The 26259-nt window shown below is 46.0% G+C and overlaps 3 protein-coding genes and 1 pseudogene across 5 annotated transcripts; 1 reads left to right on the top strand and 3 right to left on the bottom strand.

Moving 5' to 3' along the window:
* The first annotated feature begins 12605 nt into the window (after positions 1–12605).
* LOC108161007 (proteasome subunit beta type-5) lies at positions 12606–14113 on the top strand. Of its 2 annotated transcripts, XR_004474142.1 has the most exons (3): positions 12606–12840; positions 12895–13789; positions 13852–14113. XR_004474142.1 is itself a non-coding variant. In XM_033396723.1 (2 exons), the coding sequence occupies exons 1-2, from the start codon at positions 12691–12693 to the stop codon at positions 13711–13713; spliced, it is 969 nt and encodes a 322-aa protein (XP_033252614.1). In that variant the 5' UTR covers positions 12606–12690; the 3' UTR covers positions 13714–14113. The 2 variants fall into 2 exon arrangements, 1 of the variants encoding a protein (XP_033252614.1); XM_033396723.1 differs by having other exon boundaries at positions 12895–14113.
* A 6868-nt stretch (positions 14114–20981) lies between these two features.
* Positions 20982–22161, bottom strand: LOC117191567 (annotated as a pseudogene).
* Positions 22162–24490: 2329 nt separating this feature from the next.
* Positions 24491–26253, bottom strand: LOC117189945 (putative odorant receptor 65c). 2 transcript variants are annotated; one of them, XM_033395028.1, is made up of 4 exons: positions 26048–26253; positions 25823–25994; positions 24847–25764; positions 24491–24782 (listed from the first exon to the last, which is right to left on the bottom strand). In XM_033395028.1, exons 3-4 carry the CDS (start codon positions 25165–25167, stop codon positions 24729–24731), a joined length of 375 nt encoding a protein of 124 aa, XP_033250919.1. In that variant the 5' UTR covers positions 25168–25764; positions 25823–25994; positions 26048–26253; the 3' UTR covers positions 24491–24728. The 2 variants fall into 2 exon arrangements, with proteins under 2 accessions (XP_033250919.1, XP_033250920.1); XM_033395029.1 differs by having other exon boundaries at positions 25823–26253.
* LOC117191566 (odorant receptor 65a-like) lies at positions 25375–26199 on the bottom strand. Its single transcript, XM_033396395.1, has 3 exons — positions 26048–26199; positions 25823–25994; positions 25375–25764 (listed from the first exon to the last, which is right to left on the bottom strand). Exons 1-3 carry the CDS (start codon positions 26197–26199, stop codon positions 25375–25377), a joined length of 714 nt encoding a protein of 237 aa, XP_033252286.1.
* Positions 26254–26259: the final 6 nt, after the last annotated feature.

The raw sequence follows: 26259 nt of genomic DNA, 5'->3' as shown, positions 1-26259 counted from the left end.
AAAAATGATCTGATCTGATCCAGATTCAGCAATCTGATAGTTATGGTGCGAGAGAGACAGAAAATCAGTCTGAGCGTAACGTCGGGCGCTGCGTAGCCGCTGCAAATTGATTTGTTCCTATTGGCTATAAAAATGATCTGATCTGATCCAGATTCAGCAATCTGATAGATATGGTCATTACCTATGATTCTGCGTTTTTAGTTTTCTCGAGTCTGTAATATTGTGGATGCAACAGATTTTCGTCCTTTGTGTGGGCGGATGGAGGTGGGGCGAAATTTTGAGATATACGTTTTATAGTGAGATCTAGCAGGAGTGCGGATACTAAATTTGGTTACTCTAGCGTTAATAGTCTCTGAGATTTGTGGATGCCCGAGATTTTCGTCCTTTGCGGGGGCGGAAGGGGGTGTGGCGAAATTTTGACACAAAACGGTCAGTGTCCGATATCACAGGAGTGTGGATGGATACCAAATTTGGTTGCTATGGCTCTTATAGGTTCTAAAATCCTTGAACTCATATTTTGCAATTGGCAAAACCGACCATGAAACCTGTGTGTTAGAGAGAGACAGAGCGAGAAAGAATGAAATTGTTTTCTTGTTTCTGGCTATAATAATTATACGTCTCCACCTTCTTCCTGCTGCTAATCAGAACAGCCTCGGTCTTGTGGGCCGCCAGCTGTAATCCCGCTATGGCGAGCCACGTCTCCACGGCACGGATTGCCCCGTTTGCAGCTGCTTCAACTGCTGCAAGGTCCTTGGCTACCACTACGATGGCGACGTCATCGGCAAACCCGACGACCGTCGTGCCCTCGGGAAGATTCAGTCGCAGAACTCCATCATACATCGTATTCCACAGGAGCGGCCCCAGCACCGACCCCTGCGGGACTCCAGCAGTCACTCTATATGATCTTATCCCTTCGCTCGTCTCGTACAGCAGCACCCTCTCACTATTCTCAGGAGGTATTCTGGGATCCGTAGCCTCCTTAGGGCTTCCATCGTTTTACCCCAGTCCGCAGAGTTGAAAGCGTTTTTTATATCCAGGGTAACCAGCAGGCAGTACTGCTTTTGGCCCGCTCTCCAGCGGGTCCCACTTATTGCATTCTCCGCTATGTTGGTGACTATGCCAATGGCATCCAGGGTTGATCTGCCTTTCCGGAAGCCATACTGGTTGGGCGACAAGCCGCCGGCATCTTCAATGGCACGGCTGAGCCTACGTGCAATGAGCTTTTCGCATACCTTCCCCGCGTTGTCCAGGAGACAAATTGGTCTGTACGAGGAAGGCTCGCCTGGTGGTTTCCCTGGCTTGTTGAGCAGCAGTAGCTTTTGAATCTTCCACCTATCGGGGAAGGTACCTTCTAGCAGACACTTATTGAAGACCTCGGCGAAGGCGGATGGCTGTAGTGCCAATGCCAGGTTTAAAGCCCTATTTGGGATTGCATCCGGGCCTGGGGCTTTTTTGCTGGGCAGGCTCCTACCGGCTTCCAGGATCTCCGCTTCCGTGATCATTTCGATGCCCGTGATCGGTGCGTCGCTTTCTAAGGGGCCTGGACGCCTCTGTTGCTCGCTGGGGAACAGGGGGTGCACTATGTCCTCGAGGGTGCTGGGGTCCGTTGGCGCCTTGCTCCCGGCACTTAGCCGCTTCATAACGATGTTGTAAGCCCTGCCCCAGGGGTCTTGTTCCGCTGTGTCGCAGAGCTGGAGAAAGCATGCCCGCTTGCTGCTCCGAATTGCATGCTTCAGTGCCTTCCTGTCCTATACTCCTCATGCGATGTGACGAACCGAGTCGTGCGTTGCGCTCTCTGCATAGCTCGTATGGCCCTTAGACACGTTGTCCGGAGCCTGTCGATATCGGCGTTCCACCACACGATTGGCTCGTGGTGCCGCATGAATGGCTTCCGCTGTCTCATGCTCCTGTCACAGGCCTCCTCCATTCGCAAGGCGAGCTGGTTGGCCGATTCGTTGGCACTTGTGTCCCCGAGGGCCTCCCACGTCTCGAGGCTTCTAGCCAGAGCGCTGGTGTTGCCCCGCGGTTTCTTGCGTCTTCAGCTAGTTCCTCAATGATTCGGGCGAAGGACTCGAGGGGTAGACTGGGCGCTAGGTAGCAGCTGTATACCCATAGGTTGCCAGCTCTCGCGCGCACAAAGTTTGCAGGGATCGCCTCCACATGCCCACAGGGATGCCTTCCCTGTTCTGTCGGTCGCCCAGGATTCGTTGTCACCTGATTTGTACGGCTCGCTGAGTATGGCCAGGTCCGATTTGAGTTCTCTCACCGTCTGCAGGAGCAGATCCTGTGCGGCCCTACAGTGATTCAGATTGAGCTGGATCACTTCCATCCTCTTGTTCCGGCTACCTCTCCTAGCTTCGAGAAGGGACACTGCCGGCTTCCCGATTGATGGCCTCTGTCCTCTCGGCCTCTCCCGGCGCAGACGAAGCACGTTGCCTTGTTTGGACAGTCTGCTATCTTGTGCCCATTGACGCCGCAGCGAATGCAGCATCCAGTTCGGTCCACCGCACTATGGCAGTTTGGCGCAATGTGCCCAATCTCCAAGCACTTGTATCACCTAGGCTGCGAGTCCTTCTCCTTGATCTTACATACCGTCCATCCCACCTTGACCTTGCCCTTGCCGAGGACCACTTGAACATCCTTGCTCGGCAGTCCAATTACGGCAGTCTGGGTGTCCCGGTATGATGGGCGTAGGCTTCTCACATTCACCGAGTCGGCTTTGATGGCAAATTGTTCAGCTAAGGCCTTGACAAGGTCCTCCGCGGTTACTAGCGGGTCCAGGTCGCTGATCGCTAGCACCCTCGTCCTCGTGTCTTCAGAAAGGCCTCGTACCTCCGCTTCACCATCCAGTACCGATTCGAGGCTCTCCTTAATCCTTGTTGCGCTTTCTTTATCGCCTCTGTTCAGCTCAAGGAGCAGGTTAGCATTTGCGGTACGGCGGACCTTGTTGACGCTCGTACTCAGGTCCTGAAGCTGACCAGGGCCAGCACCTCGCTGTAGGTTTTTCCTTTCGCCTCGACGACCACGGCGTCCGGGCGGTGAGGTTTCCTAGCCGGCTTCTTGGCTGCCCTCGTCTTCTTGGCCACCTCCCTCCATCCGCTGACCGGAATCTCGGGGCTCTTAGTCTGGCTCATAACGCTGGGCGTCGCCACGTCTTCTTGTGGCGGCAACGGGGCTTTCTTCTGCGGCCTCCTGGTTGCGTTGGCGCCTTTTGGCTGCCTTGGGCGCGTGGGGGGGGGGGAGGGGACCCGGATCCACCAGTGGCTGGCTTAGCCTACGCCACGGCTCCGTTTGCGCCGCGGCATCCTTCTTCCAGACTGTCGTTGTCTGCTGCTCTTTGTCCATGCTCATGCTCTTGGTGCTCTGTGAGCATTTTGAGCACAGGACTGCGGCGTTGAAGCCTTCCTGCCTGGCGCTTCTGCCCGCTGCTGATGCTTGGCTTGCTTCATTGATGCTCGTGTGTGAAGCTCCTTCATTCGCACGAACATGTTTCTCGTCGCCATGTTGATGTGGCGCGTATTCTTATCCATCATTCTGCTATGGACTTCATCCAAGATATTTCCCAGCTCTTGGAGGTTTTCGAGGCAGGTTGCTTCCTGGCAGGCCTTACTTCTCTTAGGCGGCGTTTTTCTTTGCAAACTCTCTGGGCTGGCTAGGTCCCGTACCCTCTTAGGGGTCTCCCGGGCGTCCGGGTCCATGCTCTGTAACTCTGCTCCTGGAGCTGACGCAGCTGCTGGCGATCGGGCGAGCTTGCTGCCCTTCATGAAAGCCAGGTTTTCGTCCTCTTCCATTCCTTTGCTCGATGTTCCAGTTAATTCTGGGTCGATTTTAATTTGAAATTTCAAATTTCGTTTGGCGCGTAACTCTGCTCCGGCACTCCGGCAGCCCTGTTCCGTACGAGGCTGTCCGGCAACACCGTCCGAGCTGCCACCCTGCGCGATCACCTGACTGGCAGCTCAGTGATCAGCTGCTGAGTGGGAGGCTCCCGGCGAGAACCGTAAACAGAAAAAGAAAGAAAAATTTGAGTGACAAAATTGTTTTGCTACAAATCCACCAACAATGTGTATAGCGAAAGGCGCCAAACAAGAGTTCACCCCTCTTCCCCTCCTGCACGGAGCGCACTGGATATGCCCCTGCAACAGAAAGAGTGGTCGGCGAGGGCCGATTTCATACGCAGTACGTACCGGTGCTTCAGTGGCCTGCTCTTAACAGCTTTCCTTTCAGTTGCCAGGCGTGGCGCGGATTTTTTGCCGGAAAACTTGGAGCTCGTGATAAACACAACCGCACTTGGAAAAAACTTTTTTTTGTCAAAACACTTTTTATACCCGATACTCAAAATGAGTATTGGGGTATATTAGATTTGTGGTAAAAGTGGATGTGTGTAACGTCCAGAAGGAATCGTTTCCGACCCCATAAAGTATATATATTCTTGATCAGCATCAATAGCCGAGTCGATTGAGCCCTGTCTGTCTGTCCGTCTGTCCGTCCGTCCGTCTGTCCGTCCGTCCGTCTGTCCGTCCCCTTCAGCGCCTAGTGCTCAAAGACTATAAGAGCTAGAGCAACGATGTTTTGGACCCAGACTTCTGTGATATGTCACTGCTACAAAAATATTTCAAAACTTCGCCCCGCCCACTTCCGCCCCACAAAGGACGAAAATCTGTGGCATCCACAATTTTAAAGATATGAGAAAACCAAAAACGTAGAATTGTAGAGAATGACCATATCTTTAAGACTGCGGAATCTGAATTGGATCGTATTATTATTATAGCCAGCATCAAGAAAACAATTTCATTTTTTCTCGCCCTGTCTCTCTCTAACACACACGTAGCATAGGCGGCATTGCTTAGAGTAAAACATTAGCGCCTAGATCTCAGAGACTACAAAAGCTAGAGCAACCAAATTTGGTATCCACACTCCTAATATATCGGACCGAGACGAGTTTGTTTCAAAATTTCGCCACCCCCCCTTCCGCCCCCGCAAAGGACGAAAATCTGGGGATATTCACAAATCTCAGAGACTATTAAGGCTAGAGTAACCGAATTTGGTATCCGCACTCCTGTTAGATCTTACTATAAAACGTGTATCTCAAAATTTCACCCCACCCCCTTCCGCCCACACAAAGGACGAAAATCTGTTGCATCCACAATATTGCACATTCGAGAAAACTAAAAACGCAGAATCATAGATAATGACCATATCTATCAGATTGCTGAATCTGGATCAGATCAGATCATTTTTATAGCCAATAGGAACAAATCAATTTGCAGTGGCTACGCAGCGCCCGACGTCACGCTCAGACTGATTTTCTGTCTCTCTCGCACGCACTCTTTGTCGTGTCGTTTAATATTAGCGGCGTCTGCCGGAGGAGAGCCATACTGACTTAGTATCGGGTATAACTGTAGAGTTGCGGTGTCCGCAGAAACTCACAACGTTCCCCCTCGTTTTTTGTGTGTGTGTGTGTTTTCCCCGTGTACGTGCCGAGCGGAGTTTTATTATACCCGATACTCAAAATGAGTATTGAGTATTATTTGTATTAGATTTGTGGTAAAAGTGGATGTGTGTAACGTCCAGAAGGAATCGTTTCCGACCCCATAAAGTATATATATTCTTGATCAGCATCAATAGCCGAGTCGATTGAGCCCTGTCCGTCTGTCCGTCCCTTCAGCGCCTAGTGCTCAAAGACTATAAGAGCGAGAGCAACGGTGTTTTGGATCCAGACTTCTGTGATTTGTCACTGCTACAAGAATATTTCAAAACTTTTCCCCGCCCACTTCAGCCCACACAAAGGGCGAAAATCTGTGGCATCCACAATTTCGACGATACGAGAAAACTAAAAACGCAGAATCGTAGAAGATGACTATATCTTCTAGAGTGCAAAATCTGAACCAGATCGTATAATTATTATAGCCAGAATCAAGAAAACAATTTCATTTTTTCTCGCCCTGTCTCTCTTTAACACACACGTAGCATAGGCGGCTTTGCTTAGATTAAAACATTAGCGCCTAGATCTCAGAGACTACAAAAGCTAGAGCAACCAAATTTGGTATCCACACTCCTAATATATCGGACCGAGACGAGTTTGTTTCAAAATTTCACCCCACCCCCTTCCGCCCACACAAAGGACGAAAATCTGTTGCATCCACAATATTGCACATTCGAGAAAACTAAAAACGCAGAATCATAGATAATGACCATATCTATCAGATTGCTGAATCTGGATCAGATCAGATCATTTTTATAGCCAATAGGAACAAAACAATTTGCAGTGGCTACGCAGCGCCCGACGTGACGCTCAGACTGATTTTCTGTCTCTCTCGCACGCACTCTTTGTCGTGTCGATTAATATTAGCGGCGTCTGCCGGAGGAGAGTTATACTGACTTAGTATCGGGTATAACCGTAGAGTTGCGGTGTCCGCAGCAACTCACAACGTTCCCCCTCGTCTATGATTCTGCGTTTTTAGTTTTCTCGAATGTGCAATATTGTGGATGCAACAGATTTTCGTCCTTTGTGTGGGCGGAAGGGGTGGGATGAAATTTTGAGATATACGTTTTATAGTAAGATCTAACAGAAGTGCGGATACCAAATGTGGTTACTCTAGCCTAAATAGTCTCTGAGATTTTTGAATATCCCCAGATTTTCGTCCTTTGCGGGGGCGGAAGGGGGTGTGGCGAAATTTTGAAACAAACTCGTCTCGGTCCGATATATTAGGAGTGTGGATACCAAATTTGGTTGCTCTAGCTTTTGTAGTCTCTGAGATCTAGGCGCTAATGTTTTACTCTAAGCAAAGCCGCCTATGCTACGTGTGTGTTAGAGAGAGACAGGGCGAGAAAAAATGAAATTGTTTTCTTGATGCTGGCTATAATAATAATACGATCCAATTCAGATTCCGCAGTCTTAAAGATATGGTCATTCTCTACAATTCTACGTTTTTGGTTTTCTCATATCTTTAAAATTGTGGATGCCACAGATTTTCGTCCTTTGTGGGGGCGGAAGTGGGCGGGGCGAAGTTTTGAAATATTTTTGTAGCAGTGACATATCACAGAAGTCTGGGTCCAAAACATCGTTGCTCTAGCTCTTATAGTCTTTGAGCACTAGGCGCTGAAGGGGACGGACAGACGGATGGACGGACAGACAGACAGGGCTCAATCGACTCGGCTATTGATGCTGATCAAGAATATATATACTTTATGGGGTCGGAAACGATTTTTTCTGGACGTTACACACATCCACTTTTACCACAAATCTAATATACCCCAATACTCATTTTGAGTATCGGGTATAAAAATAGGCAATTAATGGCTCACATTTTCGGAATCCACAAAGTAAATTGGAACCACAGCCATGCGATTTTAATACATTAAAAAACAATTTGATTAATTGGACATGAAACCAAACCAAGCGAAACGAAATGAAAATCGACCTAATTTGAGCGCTAAATGTTTCGCATCCCTTGGCAAAAATAGAGAGTAAAACGAGGGGGAACGTTGTGAGTTGCTGCGGACACCGGAACTCTACAGTTATACCCGATACTAAGTCAGTATGGCTCTCCTCCGGCAGACGCAGCTAATATTGAACGACACGACAAAAAATGCGTGCGAGAGAGACAGAAAATCAGTCTGAGCGTCACGTCGGGCGCTGCGTAGCCACTGCAAATTGTTTTGTTCCTATTGGCTATAAAAATGATCTGATCTGATCCAGATTCAGCAATCTGATAGATATGGTGCGAGAGAGACAGAAAATCAGTCTGAGCGTAACGTCGGGCGCTGCGTAGCCACTGCAAATTGATTTGTTCCTATTGGCTATAAAAATGATCTGATCTGATCCAGATTCAGCAATCTGATAGATATGGTCATTATCTATGATTCTGCGTTTTTAGTTTTCTCGAGTCTGCAATATTGTGGATGCAACAGATTTTCGTCCTTTGTGTGGGCGGAAGGAGGTGGGGCGAAATTTTGAGATATACGTTTTATAGTGAGATCTAGCAGGAGTGCGGATACTAAATTTGGTTACTCTAGCGTTAATAGTCTCTGAGATTTGTGGATGCCCGAGATTTTCGTCCTTTGCGGGGGCGGAAGGGGGTGTGGCGAAATTTTGACACAAAACGGTCAAGGTCCGATATCACAGGAGTGTGGATACCAAATTTGGTTGCTATGGCTCTTATAGGTTCTAAAATCCTTGAACTCATATTTTGCAATTGGCAAAACCGACCATGAAACCTGTGTGTTAGAGAGAGACAGAGCGAGAAAGAATGAAATTGTTTTCTTGTTTCTGGCTATAATAATTATACGATCTGGTTCAGATTTTGCACTTTAGAAGATATAGTCATCTTCTACGATTCTGCGTTTTTGGTTTTCTCGTATCGTCGAAATTGTGGATGCCACAGATTTTCTCCTTTTGTGTGGGCGGAAAAGGGCGGGGCAAAGTTTTGAAATTTTCTTGTAGCAGTGACATATCACAGAAGTCTGGATCCAAAACATCGTTGCTCTAGCTCTTATAGTCTTTGAGCACTAGGCGCTGAAGGGGACGGACAGACGGACGGACGGACAGACGGACAGACAGACATGGCTCAATCGACTCGGCTATTGATGCTGATCAAGAATATATATTCTTTATGGGGTCGGAAACGATTCCTTCTGGACGTTACACACATCCACTTTTACCACAAATCTAATATACCCCAATACTCATTTTGAGTATCGGGTATAAAAAAGAATTAATTAAAGGAGGGAAAAGTCAATTAATTGCAACGTTTTTGGTTCATTAATGCAATTCGCATATTTTCAGGGATGTTGCCTATGGGGCACAAACAAAAACACACACTCACACACACATTGAATTCAATTAATTAAAATGTTTTTCTGCAAGGCACGGTACCCGTAATTGGCTTCAGGTGCAACAGTGGCTGGTACGAATAAATATACAACTTCCGCCACTGCCAAAACATGTGCCTCGCGGGCATCGATCAAGGGTCGCTATGGAAATCCTCATTGAAGGCCCATTGCATAGCCCCAACGCCCCCAAAGTGAAAGTGTTCTAGCTCTAACAGATAAATGATTTAAAATAAAAACATGACCTCCGACCAATAGACTATTGTCAGTGCATGTAAGACTGTACTCGCCTTCCATTCAGCATCTGGGTGCCTCCTACTTATCGTGATGTATGAATGCTCTCCACATCACGCTGTGAAATGCGGCAAGCCACGATCTGTAATTAAGGCAGCTAGAAGCTTCTGATTAGTGCCGCATGGCTCGCATTGGTGCGCGCTCCTCATCAGAAATGGACAAAGGGCCTGGCCATGTGGCCGAAACAAATTCCCGCGCTTTGTGCAGGAAATTGGCAAAAAGCCTTGGCCAACCAGTGCGTAGGCAAAGCGGCAACCAAATGCCGCCTGCGGCCACGCATCGCTTGCAACGGCAGGAGCAGGAGCAGAAGCAGGAGCAGAAGCAGCCGGGTTGGGGGCAGGCAGACACATTAGCAGTTCCTCTTTTCATTACGACTTTTGTGCTATTTGCCATGGCACACATACCTCTCTTGTTCAGGCGCGTGCCTGGTGCGTCTCTTGTCGTGTTTGGCCAACATACAAAGCACATTTTCCATTGTTTGCCGTCCAATGGCAATGCGGCATCACGTTCCGCTCCGCTCTGCTCCGTTCCGTTTCAGCTACTAATCCTACCAACTTTTCTTGCCTTCTTGCAGAACATCTCAAACTGGACAAAGGAAAGGCAGACCAGTTACTGGGTAATTCCATGGTCAAGGGAGTGCATCGAGTACAAAGACATTAAGCAGGCCAGGTGCCCAGTTCTCTGCAGCCAATAGATCGCCGAAACGAGGCATTACGACCATTTCCTTGTGGTAGATCAATCATCAAAATTTACAAGAACCGGTGGTCCCAAAGTGTGTTGGCCACAAAATGGTCCCGGTAGGCGGGGAAACTAATTAGACGGATATCAAATACGGATTAATGGCTTTCGAAGTGCCATAAAATCGAAGGCGCAACAATTAGCCGGGGCGGGCATAGGATATGTGCCAGCGGCAGTGGAATGCGAGCGAATATGTTGTGTCAACCATTAAAACCGAATCGGAGTCTGGTATCTGGGGGTCCTTCACTGCGGAAGAGTCGTTGCAATGCAAAGTAAAGTCGTTAAAACCTACAAAAGTTGTCTGCTGATGGAAAAGTTTTCCCTCGAAGCTGAAGGACGGATAACTTTGTTTTATGACTGTACATTGGGCGTAGAATTACTTTCCATTTAAAAAATTGTAATCTAGCCTATAAATAAGCAGCCATTTCATTAGATCCGCATCCTCATGTGTTGCCAAGACACTCGTCTCCGTGACGGACAAAGTTTTAAATCTAATGCATCATCATCGTAAAAATCGTAGACTCTGTTGTTGGCTGTTGGCTGTTGCCTGTTGGCTGTGAAAATAGTTGCCCCTGCTTGTGTTTGAGTTTGGTTCTCGAGGATTGCCGCTTCGGACTGGCTGTCCGACTTTGATTCTCGAGGATTGCCGCCGCAGACTGGCTGTCCGACTTTGATTCTCGAGGATTGCCGGCGCGGACTGGCTGTCAGACCAACACAACTTGACCCCATAAGCAAGTGGGGCGCAAAAGTTTTTCAGTTTTCGTTCTGCAGCCCAAACTTTGAACTTTGCTGGGGACCAGGTTCAGGTTCAGGCCCCGGGTCCAGAGCTAATCCGTTTTGCGGGGCTTTTTCAATTAAAATTAATTAAATGCAGAGTTGGGTTGCAGAGAAAATTAGGTGCCCTGTCAAATTCCGCGTACGGCTTTGAGAGGTCTGGGACAGGCCGGCGACAGATGATGAATAACTCGATGGAAGGATGTGGTGCATGACAAAAGTTTTCCCTCAATGCTGGAGGGGGTGCTGGCTCCTTGGGCCGCCTTAAGCAGAGCTTAAAAGCTGTCCTCGCAACAAAACAAAACCTGAGAGCAGGCAGTAAGCAGTAAAACAACGGATTTGAAGGATTTTAAAACAATAATACCAAGCGGCGGCAGTGGAATAAAATGTATGCCGTAAAACGGCTTGTTCTCTTTCATTTTCGTAATGCAAAAAGCTTAAGAAAATTTGTAAGACTCGGAAACATTCTCAGATGTATTCTACAGCATGCTTACAAAATGGTTTAGTTTTTATTTCAGAGCTGCCACTTTAAGCACTCTTTGCACGGCGCTCCCCCCTCCTTGATTATGATTCGAAATTAAATTTAATCCTAATCTGCTCCCCCGCATCGCGGGCACAATTTCCACTCATCAAACTCAAGTTTGTTGCTCCTGCGCGCCCTTGACTGGGCGTCATCTTAGTCATTAAAACAGGTTACGCGCTAAACTCTCAAGTAAATTTCACCGGCACTCCACTGGCGGACAGCCAGCTGCTTTAGTTGCCCTCTAATAAACTGGCAACGGGCATTTTTAACAAGTTGTTTCCAGAGTGCACAGCACTGAAACTGGGCTGTAATTAACGAGGGACAGATGATGGAAGAGAGGAGCCGGTGCGGGTGCTGGTGCTGGTGCTGTTGCCATCCATTCCCCTTGCCATAGAACAGATTTTGCATATCAGATTGCTGATGCCGGCTCCAGTTTGGACCCTGCCTTGTGATTTAATAATCAGCGCAGGCAGCATAAACTATCCAGAACCAACAAACAGAAGGGCAGTTTCGGGGAACTCCGAAATGGGGAGCACTCTTTCAGTGGAGATTATTTCGCTGTTAGCATTGGGACATGCATGTGCATTCATGAAGGTCTCTAGCCTCCGCTGGTAGATCTTGTGGTCTGGTGTTGCAGCTTCCCTCGAAAGGGTATCCCTTATCCCCTATCAAATGAATGCCCCCTCCTCCTGCCATTTAAAAGGGCAGAGAATAGAAAAATGCAGGCGCGAATGGATCCGCGTGCAAAAATGAATTGTGCGAGACGATGCTGCGCTGCGGTGGCAGCTCCGAGGCCGAGGCCACTTGCAGCTGGCAATTTGCATAAATTTAGACCAGTGACACATGGCAGTGGAACAGAGATAGAGATAGTGGCGCAGAGCGAGAAAGAAAGCATTGGAATTACTTTGCAAAGGTATCCAGACCCCACACCCGATCTGGAGGACTCAAACAGTTTAGCAAACATTTCCAATTGGTTTAATTAGCGGCTAATCCGCTTGCCACAGCCTGGGCACTGGGCAGTAGGTAGTCGGTGTGGGGGCGTGGCGTGGCTGCTTTCTCGTTTTTTCCTCAGTCCGCTTTTGGGTTGATTTGCGAGTCTCCACAGGTGCCAATGCCGTTCCTGATGTGGATGCTGGGCGGAGATGGAGCTCTGGACGGGTAAAAGTCCAATTAAAATGTCGTGTATCTCTGTGGTGGCGCCACGCTGCAGTTGGACTCCCACGCGGAGTCCAATGCCAATGCCTCTGCTCCCTGTGTGAAATGGTAATGTGATTGGCCTTGCCACTGCTGATTGCTCATTAGAGCGGAACATTCAGCGGAATCGGAATAGATGAGGACTTGAACTACTCACACAAACGGATACGGATGTCGATCGGATTGGATTGCTGTGGAGGGGGGAAATACTCTACTCTAGAAACCTTTGAATCTCCCATATCCTTGGGATTTCAATCATCGAAAATCATTTGCATGACACATATTTTCCCCATATTTATTAGTTTTGATAAAATTTATTTCGTTTACATTCCACATCCATGGCACTGGAGGGCATATGCGGCGTCGATCGATGGCCCTTCATGCGGCGCTTCGACCATTTGCAGACCGAGTGGCAGAAGGAGCAGCTGCGGGAAGCCACCAGCAACTTTGAGAATCCCTACGCCCTGATGGCGCCACCCTACGAAGATGTAAGAGCGCGAGGCAACCAATCCAGAAGACTAATCCATTCCCTGTCCTTCCAGCCGGTGGGGAATTTACCCAAAATTCTGGCCCACTGTGGGGTTAAGATGGACTTTGCCCACGGCACAACCACCCTGGGATTCAGGTACCAGGGCGGGGTGGTGCTCTGCGCGGACTCGAGGGCCACTTCGGGACAGTACATCGGATCGCAGACGATGAAGAAGATCGTCGAGCTGAACGACTACATGCTGGGGACCCTGGCCGGCGGAGCGGCCGACTGTGTCTACTGGGACAGAGTGCTGGCCCGGGACAGTCGGCTGCACGAGCTGCGCTTCAAGCGGCGCCTCTCCGTGGACGCGGCGGCGCGGATGATCGTCAACATCTCCGCCGAATACAAGGGCATGGGCCTGGTCATGGGCATGATGCTGGCCGGCTACGACGACGAGGGTCCCAAGCTCATCTACGTGGACTCGGAGGGGATGCGCTGCCACGGCAATGTCTTTGCGGTGGGCAGCGGCTCGCCCTACGCCCTGGGCGTCCTGGACACGGGGCACCGCTTCACAATGACCGACCAGGAGGCCTTTGATCTGGCCAGGCGTGCCATCTACCATGCCACCAGCAAGGACGCCTACTCGGGCGGAATTGTCCGGCTGTACCACATCAACGAAAAGGGCTGGCGCAACGTGTCCAATACGGACTGTTCGGAGCTCTACTGCAATGACTACTGCAAGGATGATCACTCGTGCGATGATGCCGGGCTGGGTGATGCGGGCTGCTGTAACCACGAAATTCCCTGTTCGAGTGGCTGCCAGCGACAGAAGGAGGTGCCGGAGAACGAGGTCTCGGTGCAGGTGGCAGACGTCACCCAAGAGGGGAACTAAGCCCATATTTTCCTGTGTACGAGAGCCTTTGTGTATTCCTGATTCTGGATACTTGATTAGATTACCCTATACATAGGTATGTATAGATGGTATTGTTTTTTGGTGGTTCTGCGGATGTTGTCTGTTCTCCGAATCCAGTTTCTGTTCCGCCATCAAATGCATGAAGTCATTTCAAAGTTGCTCCTTTAGTCAGGATGTTGGCCCTCTCTCTCCGCCTTTGCACCTTCGCACGAGCAACTTTCGCTCGCTAAAGCAACTTTTTCTATAAATCAAAATAATAACTTCTAAGCTCCGAATGACTTCCCCTAAATGGGCGTTCCACACACAGCACACACACACCCATAGATAGGTGTCCCCCTGGACGGAAGCATGCGATAAATTTAATAAATTACAAACCAAATCCGCAAATTTGTTGAATTCCAGAAAATATAAACCAAACGAGGGGGAACGTTGTGAGTTACTGCGGACACCGCAACTCTACGGTTATACCCGATACTAAGTCAGTATGGCTCTCCTCCGGCAGACGCCGCTAATATGAAACGACACGACAAAGAGTGCGTGCGAGAGAGACAGAAAATCAGTCTGAGCGTGACGTCGGGCGCTGCGTAGCCACTGCAAATTGATTTGTTCCTATTGGCTATAAAAATGATCTGCTCTCATCCAGATTCAGCAATCTGATAGATATGGTCATTATCTATGATTCTGCGTTTTTAGTTTTCTCGAATGTGCAATATTGTGGATGCAACAGATTTTCGTCCTTTGTGTGGGCGGAAGGGGGTGGGGCGAAATTTTGAGATACACGTTTTATAGTAAGATCTAACAGGAGTGCGAATACCAAATTTGGTTACTCTAGCCTTAATAGTCTATGAGATTTTTGAATATCCCCAGATTTTCGTCCTTTGCGGGGGCGGAAGGGGGTGTGGCGAAATTTTGAAACAAACTCGTCTCGGTCCGATATATTAGGAGTGTGGATACCAAATTTGGTTGCTCTAGCTTTTGTAGTCTCTGAGATCTAGGCGCTAATGTTTTACTCTAAGCAAAGCCGCCTATGCTACGTGTGTGTTACAGAGAGACAGGGCGAGAAAAAATGAAATTGTTTTCTTGATGCTGTCTATAATAATGATACGATCCAATTCAGATTCCGCAGTCTTCAAGATATGGTCATTCTCTACAATTCTACGTTTTTGGTTTTCTCATATCTTTAAAATTGTGGATGCCACAGATTTTCGTCCTTTGTGGGGGCGGAAGTGGGCGGGGCGTAGTTTTGAAATATTTTTGTAGCAGTGACATATCACAGAAGTCTGGATACAAAACATCGTTGCTCTAGCTCTTATAGTCTTTGAGCACTAGGCGCTGAAGGGGACGGACAGACGGACAGACGGACAGGCGGACGGACGGACAGACGGACAGACGGACAGACAGACATGGCTCAATCGACTCGGCTATTGATGCTGATCAAGAATATGTATACTTTATGGGGTCGAAAACGATTCCTTCTGGACGTTACACACATCCACTTTTACCACAAATCTAATATACCCCAATACTCATTTTGAGTATCGGGTATAAAAGGCGCCAAATTACTCTCAAAAGGGAGAAGAGAGAGAAGTGCGAGCGAGAGAGACGGATAGTGGGGTGGCGAAATGGTGGCCACATTTGCACGGCGCTCGGCGAACATGTTAGCGTCACCAAATGCTGCAGCTCGTGTTTGGAGCAGTAGAAGGAGCCGTGGTGGCCACATGAAAGAGGAGGACCAGTAGCTGAAGAGCCACCAAGGGAAGGACGAGCACGAGGATAAGAAGGAGGCGGAGGAGCAGTCGGCCCGGCCAGAAGGCGGTTGTGGGAAAAAGTTTTACTGTAAATTGCTTTTAATCTAATGAACGTAGCCAGCAGCAGCGGTATGGCGGGGACAGGCAGGAAAAGTCAGGATAGTGAGGATAGTGGGGGCAAGGTGACCCCAAAGGCACCGAGACTCATTTTTCCTCTGTGGTGCCATTAGAAAATTACTTAAAGCCAAAGTCGTGCGGCGGCCCATGCATAGAACTGTGCGAATGCTCTCTGAATTTATAGAGCATTCAACATGGAGATTAGTGGATGGTGAAACCATCGATTGCAAGTGGATTACTTTTGGATACCCTTTAAAAAGAGGACTATCTATGGGCACGTGTTGATAACTACCGTTTCTATACCATTCTACACTACTATTTCTCTCTCCTCTCTCTCTAAAAATTTGCATAAAATAATATTGTACACGCAATGCAAAAATTTGTATTTTCCAGCGTTGTTGCCATATTAATTGCCTCTATTAATTTCCACTAAATTAGCCATTAAAACAGAAATTATATGCCTATCCATCGGGCCAACCATCGATCTGTGGTACTCCCTACTCCATCTTCTAAAATGTACCTTCCACCTAACCGGCTCGCCACTGATAACAAAACAGCAAAAAACTATAATTTAAATTAATTTGCAAAACAAGTGCAATTACAACAGCAACAACAAATTACAGCACCTGCCCTGTTGAATCACAGAGAGAGAAAAGTGTCACGATCAAATTCAATGCAAAAATTACATTGAAAATTGGAACATTACAAAGGGATAATGAGCTCATGGGCCCACAGCGACACCTCACATTCCTAGAAGTAGCTTTATGAAGGTGTTTCTTTCAGTGTAGCCCAGCGATTGTTGGCGCTGATTCTACGTGTGTTTCTGTTGCCATTCCACTTTTGTCAATGTAGTGTATTGACACTCAGACTTGAGCACGCGTTGTCTTCAAGATTCTCTTTTATTCTATCTCCCTTGGATGGTGAGCCGTATATAGATATTAATATAATACCTAACACGCCTCTCCTTAGATGTTTAATATACATGTCATTTACAAATCTATTTTCTTATAACAATTTGATTTGTGTACTTAATCTAATTAGCGTATATAAAATTTATGTGATTTCGTATTTTTCTTTCTTCTTAATCTGTTTAGTATTTGTTTCAGTGTTTAATTTGTACATAATTTGATTTCATAATTCCTTTCTTTATATTATTTTATTGTTAAATACGCTTTACTACCTTCCCTGCCTCACGTGGTCTCAACTCTCTCCTGGTGGGTGTTGGTTGAGAAACTATTTGTTCATTGTTGGTTTTGGAATTGTCATCTACTGAACAATTGCTTTCGACATCAGGTGTTTTCGCATTAGGCGATGTATGATTGTTAGTGCTTTGGTTTCTAATTTGATCCAGGTGACGTTTTATTTCTCTGTTATTGTTCGCCAAAATACAACAATACGAACGCGGGCCCAGTTGTTGTTTTACAGTTGCCTGAGTCCAGCTTGCTTTGTTAGGATTTTTGTAGTCCCTAACCATAACTTTTTGACCCTTTAAAAATTCTGTGCTTCGTCTACCTTTGTGATTTACAACACACTCAGTCTGTTTTTTTTTTATTATGCTTTCGACCGTAGGTGGTTTTAACAACGAAAATCTTGTTTTTAGTGTACGACCAAAAAATAATTTAGCAGGAGATTCGCCCGTAGTACAATGAATCGTATTTCGGTAATCGATCAAAAATCTATTTAAAATTGTATTAAAATCTTGTCTTTCATTAGCCTTTATGTTTGCATATAGTGATTTCTTAACAGTCTTTACAAAATTTTCTGCTTGACCATTAGTCGCTGGATGTCCTGGAGCAGTAAAAATGTGATTAACACCATTGTTTTTCATAAACGTTTTAAAATCATCAGAAGTAAACTGTCGTCCATTGTCACTAACTAACACGTCTGGTAAACCATATCGACAAAATACTTCTCTAAGCTTGTTGATAGTAAACAATGAAGTTATTTCCTTCGTTTTGAATACTTCTGCCCATTTTGTATAAGAATCTATAATAACCAATAAATGAAAACCTCTAATTGGTCCTGCAAAGTCTATGTGTACTCGACTCCAAGCCTTTCCTGTGGATTTCCACGGTATTAACAGACTCTTTTCTGGACTTGATTGTAGTTCCTGACAAGGAATACAATCTCGAATTAATTTCTCAATTTCAGAATCCATGCAAGGCCACCACACATAAGAACGTGCTAACATTTTGGTTTTTACTATTCCCAAATGCGATGCATGAAATTCTGCTAAAATAGCTTGTCTCAGTTTGGTTGGAATTACTACTCTGTGTCCCCATAAGATACAATCATATTCCACTGAAAGTTCATTTGTTTTAGAGATGTAGGCAGAAAACTCGCTGCCTTTTAATCTTGTCTTCGAACCAGTGTTAATTGCCTCACAAACTTTTGATAATATTGGGTCACGTCGTGTTTCACGAGCTATTTCTTTGAAGCTAATTTTGAACACCTTTTCGGACTGTATAAAATGTATGTAATTATAGTCTTCGTTTGGTACAGCCGTTTCCCATTGAGGCATTCTTGAGAGTCCATCTGCTATATTTAAGGTCCCCTTTATGTGTTCAACTGTATATTGAAAACCTGACAAAGTCAGTGCCCATCTTTGCATTCGTGCAGAGGCCATCAATGGAAGTCCTTTCAGGTCTCCAAATATGCTTAGTAATGGTTTGTGATCTGTTCGAAGGATGAACTTGTTTCCTAAAAGATACTGTCTTAATTTACTCACACAGAACACTATAGCCAGGGCCTCTTTCTCGATTGTACTGTAATTATGCTCGCTTTTGGATAATGCTCTTGATACAAATGCTATTGGTTTGATATCTTCATTGCATTTATGTGATAAAACACCTGAAACTGCATGACTGCTAGCATCAGTCGTTAATACTAACGGTTGATCTGGGTTGTAGTGAACTAAAACTTGTTCAGAAGTTACTTCTTTCTTTACCTCTTCATATGCACTCTGACATTCGCGTGTCCAATTAAATTTTGTATTTTTCTTTAATAATGCATATAAAGGACTCATTATCTGAGCGAAATTATTGATAAACTTTGAATAATAATTTACCATGCCTATGAAAGCTCTAAGCTGTGATACGTTTTCCGGAGCCGGTGCAAACAATACACTCGCAACTCTATCATTGTTTTTGCTCAGTCCTATCCTGTCAATTGAAAATCCTAGGTAACAAATTTTGGATTTAAAGAACTCACATTTCTTGTCATTTAATTTAAGTCCAACTGATTTCAGTTTTCTAAGTACAGCTTTTAGGTTTGAAATATGTTCTTGAAGATCTCGTCCTGTAACTGTTATGTCATCTTGATAAACCACAACTCCTCGCATACCCTGAAACAACCCTTCCATTGTTTTTTGAAAAATAGCTGCTGCAGTTTTTATACCAAATGGTAAGCGTTTAACTTTCAATAGTCCAATATGTGTGCTCCAAGTACACAAATTTTGAGATTGCTCATCTAAATTTAGCTGATTGTAAGCATTTGACAGATCAAGTTTTGAATACAGTGTACCCCCTTCAAGCGCTGCAAAAATGTCGTCTATTCGAGGTAGTGGATACTTTACGTCGACTAAAGACCGGTTTAATGTAACCTTATAGTCACCACAAATTCGTATGTCACCGTTTGGTTTTAAAATCGGTACCAAAGGTGTTGCCCATTCAGAACTAACAACTTGCTCTAAAATTCCATCATCTATGAATTTTCGTAACTGCACTTCAATCTTTTCTTTCCATGCTAATGGTACTGACCTAGGCTTGAAAAATATTGGTTTTGCATCTTCTTTTAATAGTAACGATATCGTATTCGTAGTATATGAACCTAAACGAGGCTCAAAAACTTCAGCAAACTCCGATTTAATCTGTTCTGTAATTACAGAATTTGGTTCATTTACGTACACATTGTTCACCTGCATTAACTCAAAATTAAAAGCTCTCAAAAATGTTCTACCTAGCAAAGGTGGACTCACTGCATTGGTTACAACAACAACAATTTGTTTTTTTAGACCTCGATATTCGATCGTTGCATCGTACTCACCAATAACTTTGATTGAATCTCCATTGTAATCTACATATGGAACTAGACATTTTCTAAGTGGTCTGCTGGTAATTAAGCTATCGTAAAATGTTTTTGGAACCAATGTGCACGGTGCACCAGTGTCGCAAGCAATTTTCGTTATGTTTCCATCAATTTTTACAGGTAAATAATATACTCCATTAGTTGAGGTTGTATCAACGCTATAGATAGAAAAGTTATAATTATCATTATCAAAATTATTATCAGAATAGGTGTCATGTTTTGTTTGAGATACATAATTTACGGATTTTTTTGATTTATTTTTACAAATGCTCGCCAAGTGACCTATTTTTCCACAGCTGTGACATTTGCATGCCTTATACTTGCAATTGTTTGAGTTATGATTTCGCCAGCCACAGTGTGTGCATGGCTGCTGCTTCTTTTCTCTGCCAGCGTCGCAGTCGTTTTCGCCGTCGCCGTCACCGTCGCTTCTGCCGCCTCTGTAACTCACGTTTCGGTTGCCCTTGAAATGACTTCTGCCGTTGCTCTTTGCTTGATCTCTGTTCTCGCCTCTTTGCCTCTGCCATTGACTAGTCCCGAACGCCGGTGCCGGAGGGATCCCAGAGAGGTGCAACGGCCGTCAGAGTCTGCCAGAGTGTTTTACAAGCAAGCGTGACTGTTGCGGCGGGAGCGTCGAGGAGATGCAACTGCTGTTGTTGCATGTACGATGATGTTGATGATGATGTTGCTGCTGCTGCTGCTGGCACGGCACGGCAGCAACACTTGGCCAAGGCATCGCTCATGACAGAAGAAGCGGCTGAGGCTGAAACTGAGGCTGGGGCAGGGATGCCCAGAGACACACTTGGCCACGTCACCGCCTATAGAGAGGCATGCTTATGAGACAACGGATGTGGCAGCAGCATTGCCGGCTCTGGCATTTTCATTAACACAGAGTCGCGGCAATGTGGCAGAAGAAAGATGACAACGGCAACAAGCAGAACAGCAGCAGAGGCTGCATCAGAAACAAATTCAAATGCTGTGCCAGCATCAGCAGCAGCCTTATTAGGAGCAACATGCAACAGCAACAGCAACGTGCTACGGGTAACATCTTTTCCGCCATGCGGCTGCCAGAGGAGTTCCAGCGTCAACTGCACTTCCAATTTATCAGCTCTGCGCCTTAACCACTCCGAGCAACATGAGCAACACGGGCAACAGCCAAGCACAGATTGCATTGCCATTTATTTCCATCTTTAGTCGCAAATTTACTGAACTTCATGGAAACTTGTTTGCCGTCGAGGAACCAACAAAAAGCAATTGTGGAAATAGGTTATCAAAAGCTGGTCAATCGTTGAACCGTCGATGCCAGCAGGATCCGGGACTTGGAGGATGGGAAAGCCGTGGGTTTAATATGGGAATCGCTTAAATATAAGTGCATTATCAAATGCTTCAGAAGCCAAGCTTAAAGTTGAAAACTGTGCATCGAAATACATATAAAGAATTTAGTAGAACCTATTCCATAGTATTCAACAGAAGGGTGAGGATTCCATAGAACTGGTGCAGTATCTAAGAGGATAGATATGAAGGTAGTTTTATTACGAGGACTTCCAGTTCTTCAACCAAACTCACGGCCATGTAGTTTATCATATTGAAGGCAGGAAAGGGATTGGCTCTCATTATCAGCGGTTTGTGGGATCGCATAATTACAACGCGAAGATCCTTATGGGCTGCCTTCGAAGCAATATTCGGGTCGTAAGCCTCGTAGGCAGCCTTGGCCACTTCCAGCGACTCCTGCGACATAACATCACCGAATTTCGTCCACATCGACAGATGACCCAAGGCCTGGCCATCATTGCCTCAAAGACCGGCAGGGAGACCAGCAAGAAGTTGACGATCATTTACATGATTAAAGGACCTTGGAATACCTTATTGCATCGATCCACCAGACTGAAATAGGGACATCTATAGTAGACGTCAATTGTATCACTTATTCGTACCTGATAATCTTCTGATGATATTTGACCAGACGATTGATCTCCCATCGCAGCAGATCCTCGTCTCCATCGCAGAACTGGTGGAGATGCCGAAGTTCAACGCACAGGACACTCAACGCAGTTGTCAGCTGGGAATAAATGGCCACCGATATTCCTTCGACGGAGATGAGCCACATGAGAAATTAGGCAGAGTCGAAAGTTTGGGACAAGTAGATGAGAATGTGCGTGAACGGATGCTTCGAAGGATCATGCCAGTGAAACGGAAAGGCTGCATGGAACGGCAGCTACAGTTCTGTCCAGAGGGGCGTGGTAACCAACAGCAGGACGAAGACTACCATGAAAGCCACCCAAATTATTTGCATTCCGATGACAATCAGATAATGCAAGCGTTTTGCCGATCGCACTCCTGCAGCAGCCGGACCCGCTCTCTCCCAACGGTAGCACTCCTCGAGGCCATCGATTACCTCGTCCACGTTATCGGCATACAGCAGGAAATATATCAGCTTAAAATATATGAAAAACGACTGAAAATAAAGAACTTTGAGAAGTTATGTTCTTAAACAGAAAAGACTCCGTTCACACCGCTATTATGAACGCGAGATCCCGACCCCATTCCACAATGTCGTCCAGGGATTCGAAAATCGCATAAGTCACTGAGCCGAAAAATATCGTCGAATCATAACGAACAGATGCCAGTTCCTACGACCGGGTCGGCTGCTTTCCTCCGAGTTCGGGTAATATCCAATAGCTCTACAAAGAGATTATCAGACCTACATCATCATAATGACATTTTATACAGACTTTAGCTGATCTCGGTTAAGGTATGGCACTGTGTGCTCGGGACACTCATCCGGCCTCCGATAAACCATCCTGATCGCGATATACGGCTTCAAGAAACTCTTTCCTTTATCGCTCAGACTGAGTCCGACCCGTTCGACCATCTTCAAGTCTGTATAACCGTACAGTACTAGTTATACCCGATACTCAAAATGAGTATTGGGGTATATTAGATTTGTGGTAAAAGTGGATGTGTGTAACGTCCAGAAGGAATCGTTTCCGACCCCATAAAGTATATATATTCTTGATCAGCATCAATAGCCGAGTCGATTGAGCCATGTCTGTCTGTCCGTCTGTCCGTCCGTCCGTCTGTCCGTCCCCTTCAGCGCCTAGTGCTCAAAGACTATAAGAGCTAGAGCAACGATGTTTTGGATCCAGACTTCTGTGATATGTCACTGCTACAAAAATATTTCAAAACTTCGCCCCGCCCACTTCCGCCCCCACAAAAGACGAAAATCTGTGGCATCTACATTTTTAAAGATACGATAAAACCAAAAACGCAGAATCGTAGAGGATGACTATATGTTTTAGAATGTAAGATCTCAACCAGATCGTATAATTATTATAGCCAGAATGAAGAAAACAAAGTTTATTCTTTCTCGCTCTGTCTCTCTCTAACACACAGGTTTCATGGTCGGTTTTGTCAATTGCAAAATATGAGTTCAAGGATCTCAGAACCTATAAGAGCCAGAGCAACCAAATTTGGTATCCACACTCCTGTGATATCGGACCTTGACCGTTTCGTGTCCAAATTTCGCCACACCCCCTTCCGGCCCCGCAAAGGGCGAAAATCTGGGGCATCCACAAATCTCAGAGACTATTAAGGCTAGAGTAACCAAATTTGGTATCCGCACTTCTGTTAGATCTCACTATAAAACGTATATCTCAGAATTTCACCCCACCCCCTTCCGCCCCCACAAAGGACGAAAATCTGTTGCATCCACAATATTGCAGATTCGAGAAAACTAAAAACCCAGTCTGGAGAAATTAACTTCCAAAGACCTTTGCAATTATTGGCGAAAAGGAATGCCCTGGCAAGCAAGAGACTAAAGATGTTTTAATGCCCGATACCCAAAGAGTATAGGGGTGTATTCGGTTTTTGGCTGGAAGTGGACGCCCAGAAGGAAGCGTTTCCGACCCCGTAAAGTATATATATTCTTGATCAAGTCGATATAGCCATATCTGTCTGTCCGTCCGTCCTATAAGAGCTGGAGCAACCAAATTTTGAATCCAGAATCCTGTCCTGTATCACATTAAATCATTTTTATACCCGATACTCAAAATGAGTATTGTGGTATATTAGATTTGTGGTAAAAGTGGATGTGTGTAACGTCCAGAAGGAATCGTTTCCGACCCCATAAAGTATAAATATTCTTGATCAGCATCAATAGCCGAGTCGATTGAGCCATGTCTGTCTGTCCGTCCGTCCGTCTGTGGATGCCACAGATTTTCGTCCTTTGTGGGGGCGGAAGTGGGCGGGGCGAAGTTTTGAAATATTTTTGTAGCAGTGACATTTCACAGAAGTCTGGATCCAAAACATCGTTGCTCTAGCTCTTATAGTCTTTGAGCACTAGGCGGTGAAGGGGACGGACAGACGGACGGAGGGACAGACGGACAGACAGACATGGCTCAATCGACACGGCTATTGATGCTGATCAAGAATATATATACTTTATGGGGTCGGAAACGATTCCTTCTGGACGTTACACACATCCACTTTTACCACAAATCTAATATACCCCAATACTCATTTTGAGTATCGGGTATAAAAAACATACATATATCTTTAGCTATCACTGATTCATGATCACTCGTTGTTCATGGCCTAGTCTTCACTCTTCTTAACCAATTAAATAAACGTCCCACAGTAGCATTTGTCCTCCAAGTAGGGATTTGACTTTGCAACCACAATCCGAACACTCGAGCTATCGACTCGAGCGGCCATGTGCCCTGCAGAGACTTCCTCATGTCTAAGCGGATCTTTTCGTATCGTTTCTTTTTTTGGAGATAGTTCCCAGCATTCCATAGGGACTCGCAGTCGGCAGTCCAACTTGGAAAGCCCATTGGTACACCCATATTTTCAAGTGGTCCTTGTGCCAACGGTAGAACAGCCATAAAATGCAGCCTCGTTCGAGGGAACCGATTTAGTTGATATCGATACACTATCGACCAAAATAAGAGCAAAGATTACCAGGGAGGGGTGTGTTTAATGTGGGAATCGGTGATACACATACGAGCATAAGTGAATTATAAGCTTGTTCAGAAGTGAAAGATTATTCTAGTCCAAAGTACTCAGCAGAAGCGTGAGGATTCCGTAGCACTGGTTGAGTATCTGGAAGAATAGTTATGAGGGTCCTAGCAGAGCTACCATTCAAATGTTCTTCCATTAAACTCACGGCCTTGTAGTTAATCATATTAAAAGTGGGAAAGGGAGTAGCTCTCATGATCAATGGCTCCTGGGCACGCATAATTATAAAGCGAATATTCCAATAGATTTTCTTGGACCCAACACTTGAGTCGTATGCCTCGTATGCAGCCTCGGCCACTTCCAGCGACTCCTGCGACATCATGTCCCCGAATTTCGTCCACATCGACAGGTGACACAAGGCCAAGATCATTAGAAGTATGAACTGGCCTGCCACCTTGGGGTCGTGCCTGGCCATCATTGCCTCGGAGACCGACAGGGAGACCAGCAAGAAGTTGACGATCATTTGCATGATTAAAGGACCGTGGAATACCTCATTGCATCGAACCACAAGTCTGAAAAAGGGATACTTTAGTGGACGATCCTACTTGATTATCTTCTGATGATATTTGACCAGACGATGGATCTCCCATCGCAGCAGATCCTCGTCTCCATCGCAGAACTGGTGGAGGTGGCGAAGCTCAACGCACAGGACACTCAACGCAGTCGTCAGCTGGGATTAAATGGACACGGACATGACCTCGGTAACGGTCAGCCACGTGAGGTAGTATAGAATGTCGAAAGATTGTGATAAGTAGATGAGAATGTGTATTCTCGGATGCCTCAAAGGATCGTGCAAGTAAAACGAATGGGCTGCATGGAACGGCAACTCCTGTTGTGTCAAAAATGGCGTCGAAATTAATAGCACTATAAAAATGATCATGGAAACCACCCAAATTATTTGCATTCCGATGACAATCAGATAATGCAAGCGCTTTGCCGATCGCACTCCTGCAGCAGCCGGGCCCGCTCTCTCCCAACGGTAGCACTCCTCGAGGCCATCGATTACCTCGTCCACGTTATCGGCATACAGCAGGAAATATATATACTTGAAATATATGAAAAACGACTGAAAATAAAGAATTTTGAGAAGTTATGTTTTTAAACAGTAAAGACTGAGTGCGAACCGCTATTATGAACGCGAGATCCCGTCCCAATTCCACAATGTCGTCCAGGGATTCAGAAGCGGCGTATAATATTGAGCTGAATAATATGGTACCCTTGACCAAAAGAAACACATGAAAGGACCTCTGGCCAGGCACGCTGTTTTGCGTAGAGTTCGGGTAGTATCCCGTGCTTCTGTAATCCGAATCTGGTTAGCATTATGTACAAGATACAGATTTTATACGGACATTAGCTGTTCTCGGTTTAGGTATGGCACCGTGTGCTCGGGACACTTTGACGGGGTCCTATAAACCCTCCTGAACGGGGCATACGGCTTCACGAATCTCTTCCATTTCTTGCTCAGACGAAATCCGACCCGTTCGCCAGATGGTTCGACCATCTTCAAGTCCGTACAATCCGTACCGTACTGGCTGTGCAGAATGAATGAGCGACGAAAGGG

The sequence above is a fragment of the Drosophila miranda genome, assembly GCF_003369915.1.
Source record: "Drosophila miranda strain MSH22 chromosome Y unlocalized genomic scaffold, D.miranda_PacBio2.1 Contig_Y1_pilon, whole genome shotgun sequence".
NCBI classification, from domain to species: Eukaryota; Metazoa; Arthropoda; class Insecta; order Diptera; family Drosophilidae; genus Drosophila; species Drosophila miranda.
Note: the sequence above shows the minus strand (reverse complement) of the source record. Positions and strands in the feature narration are given on the sequence as shown.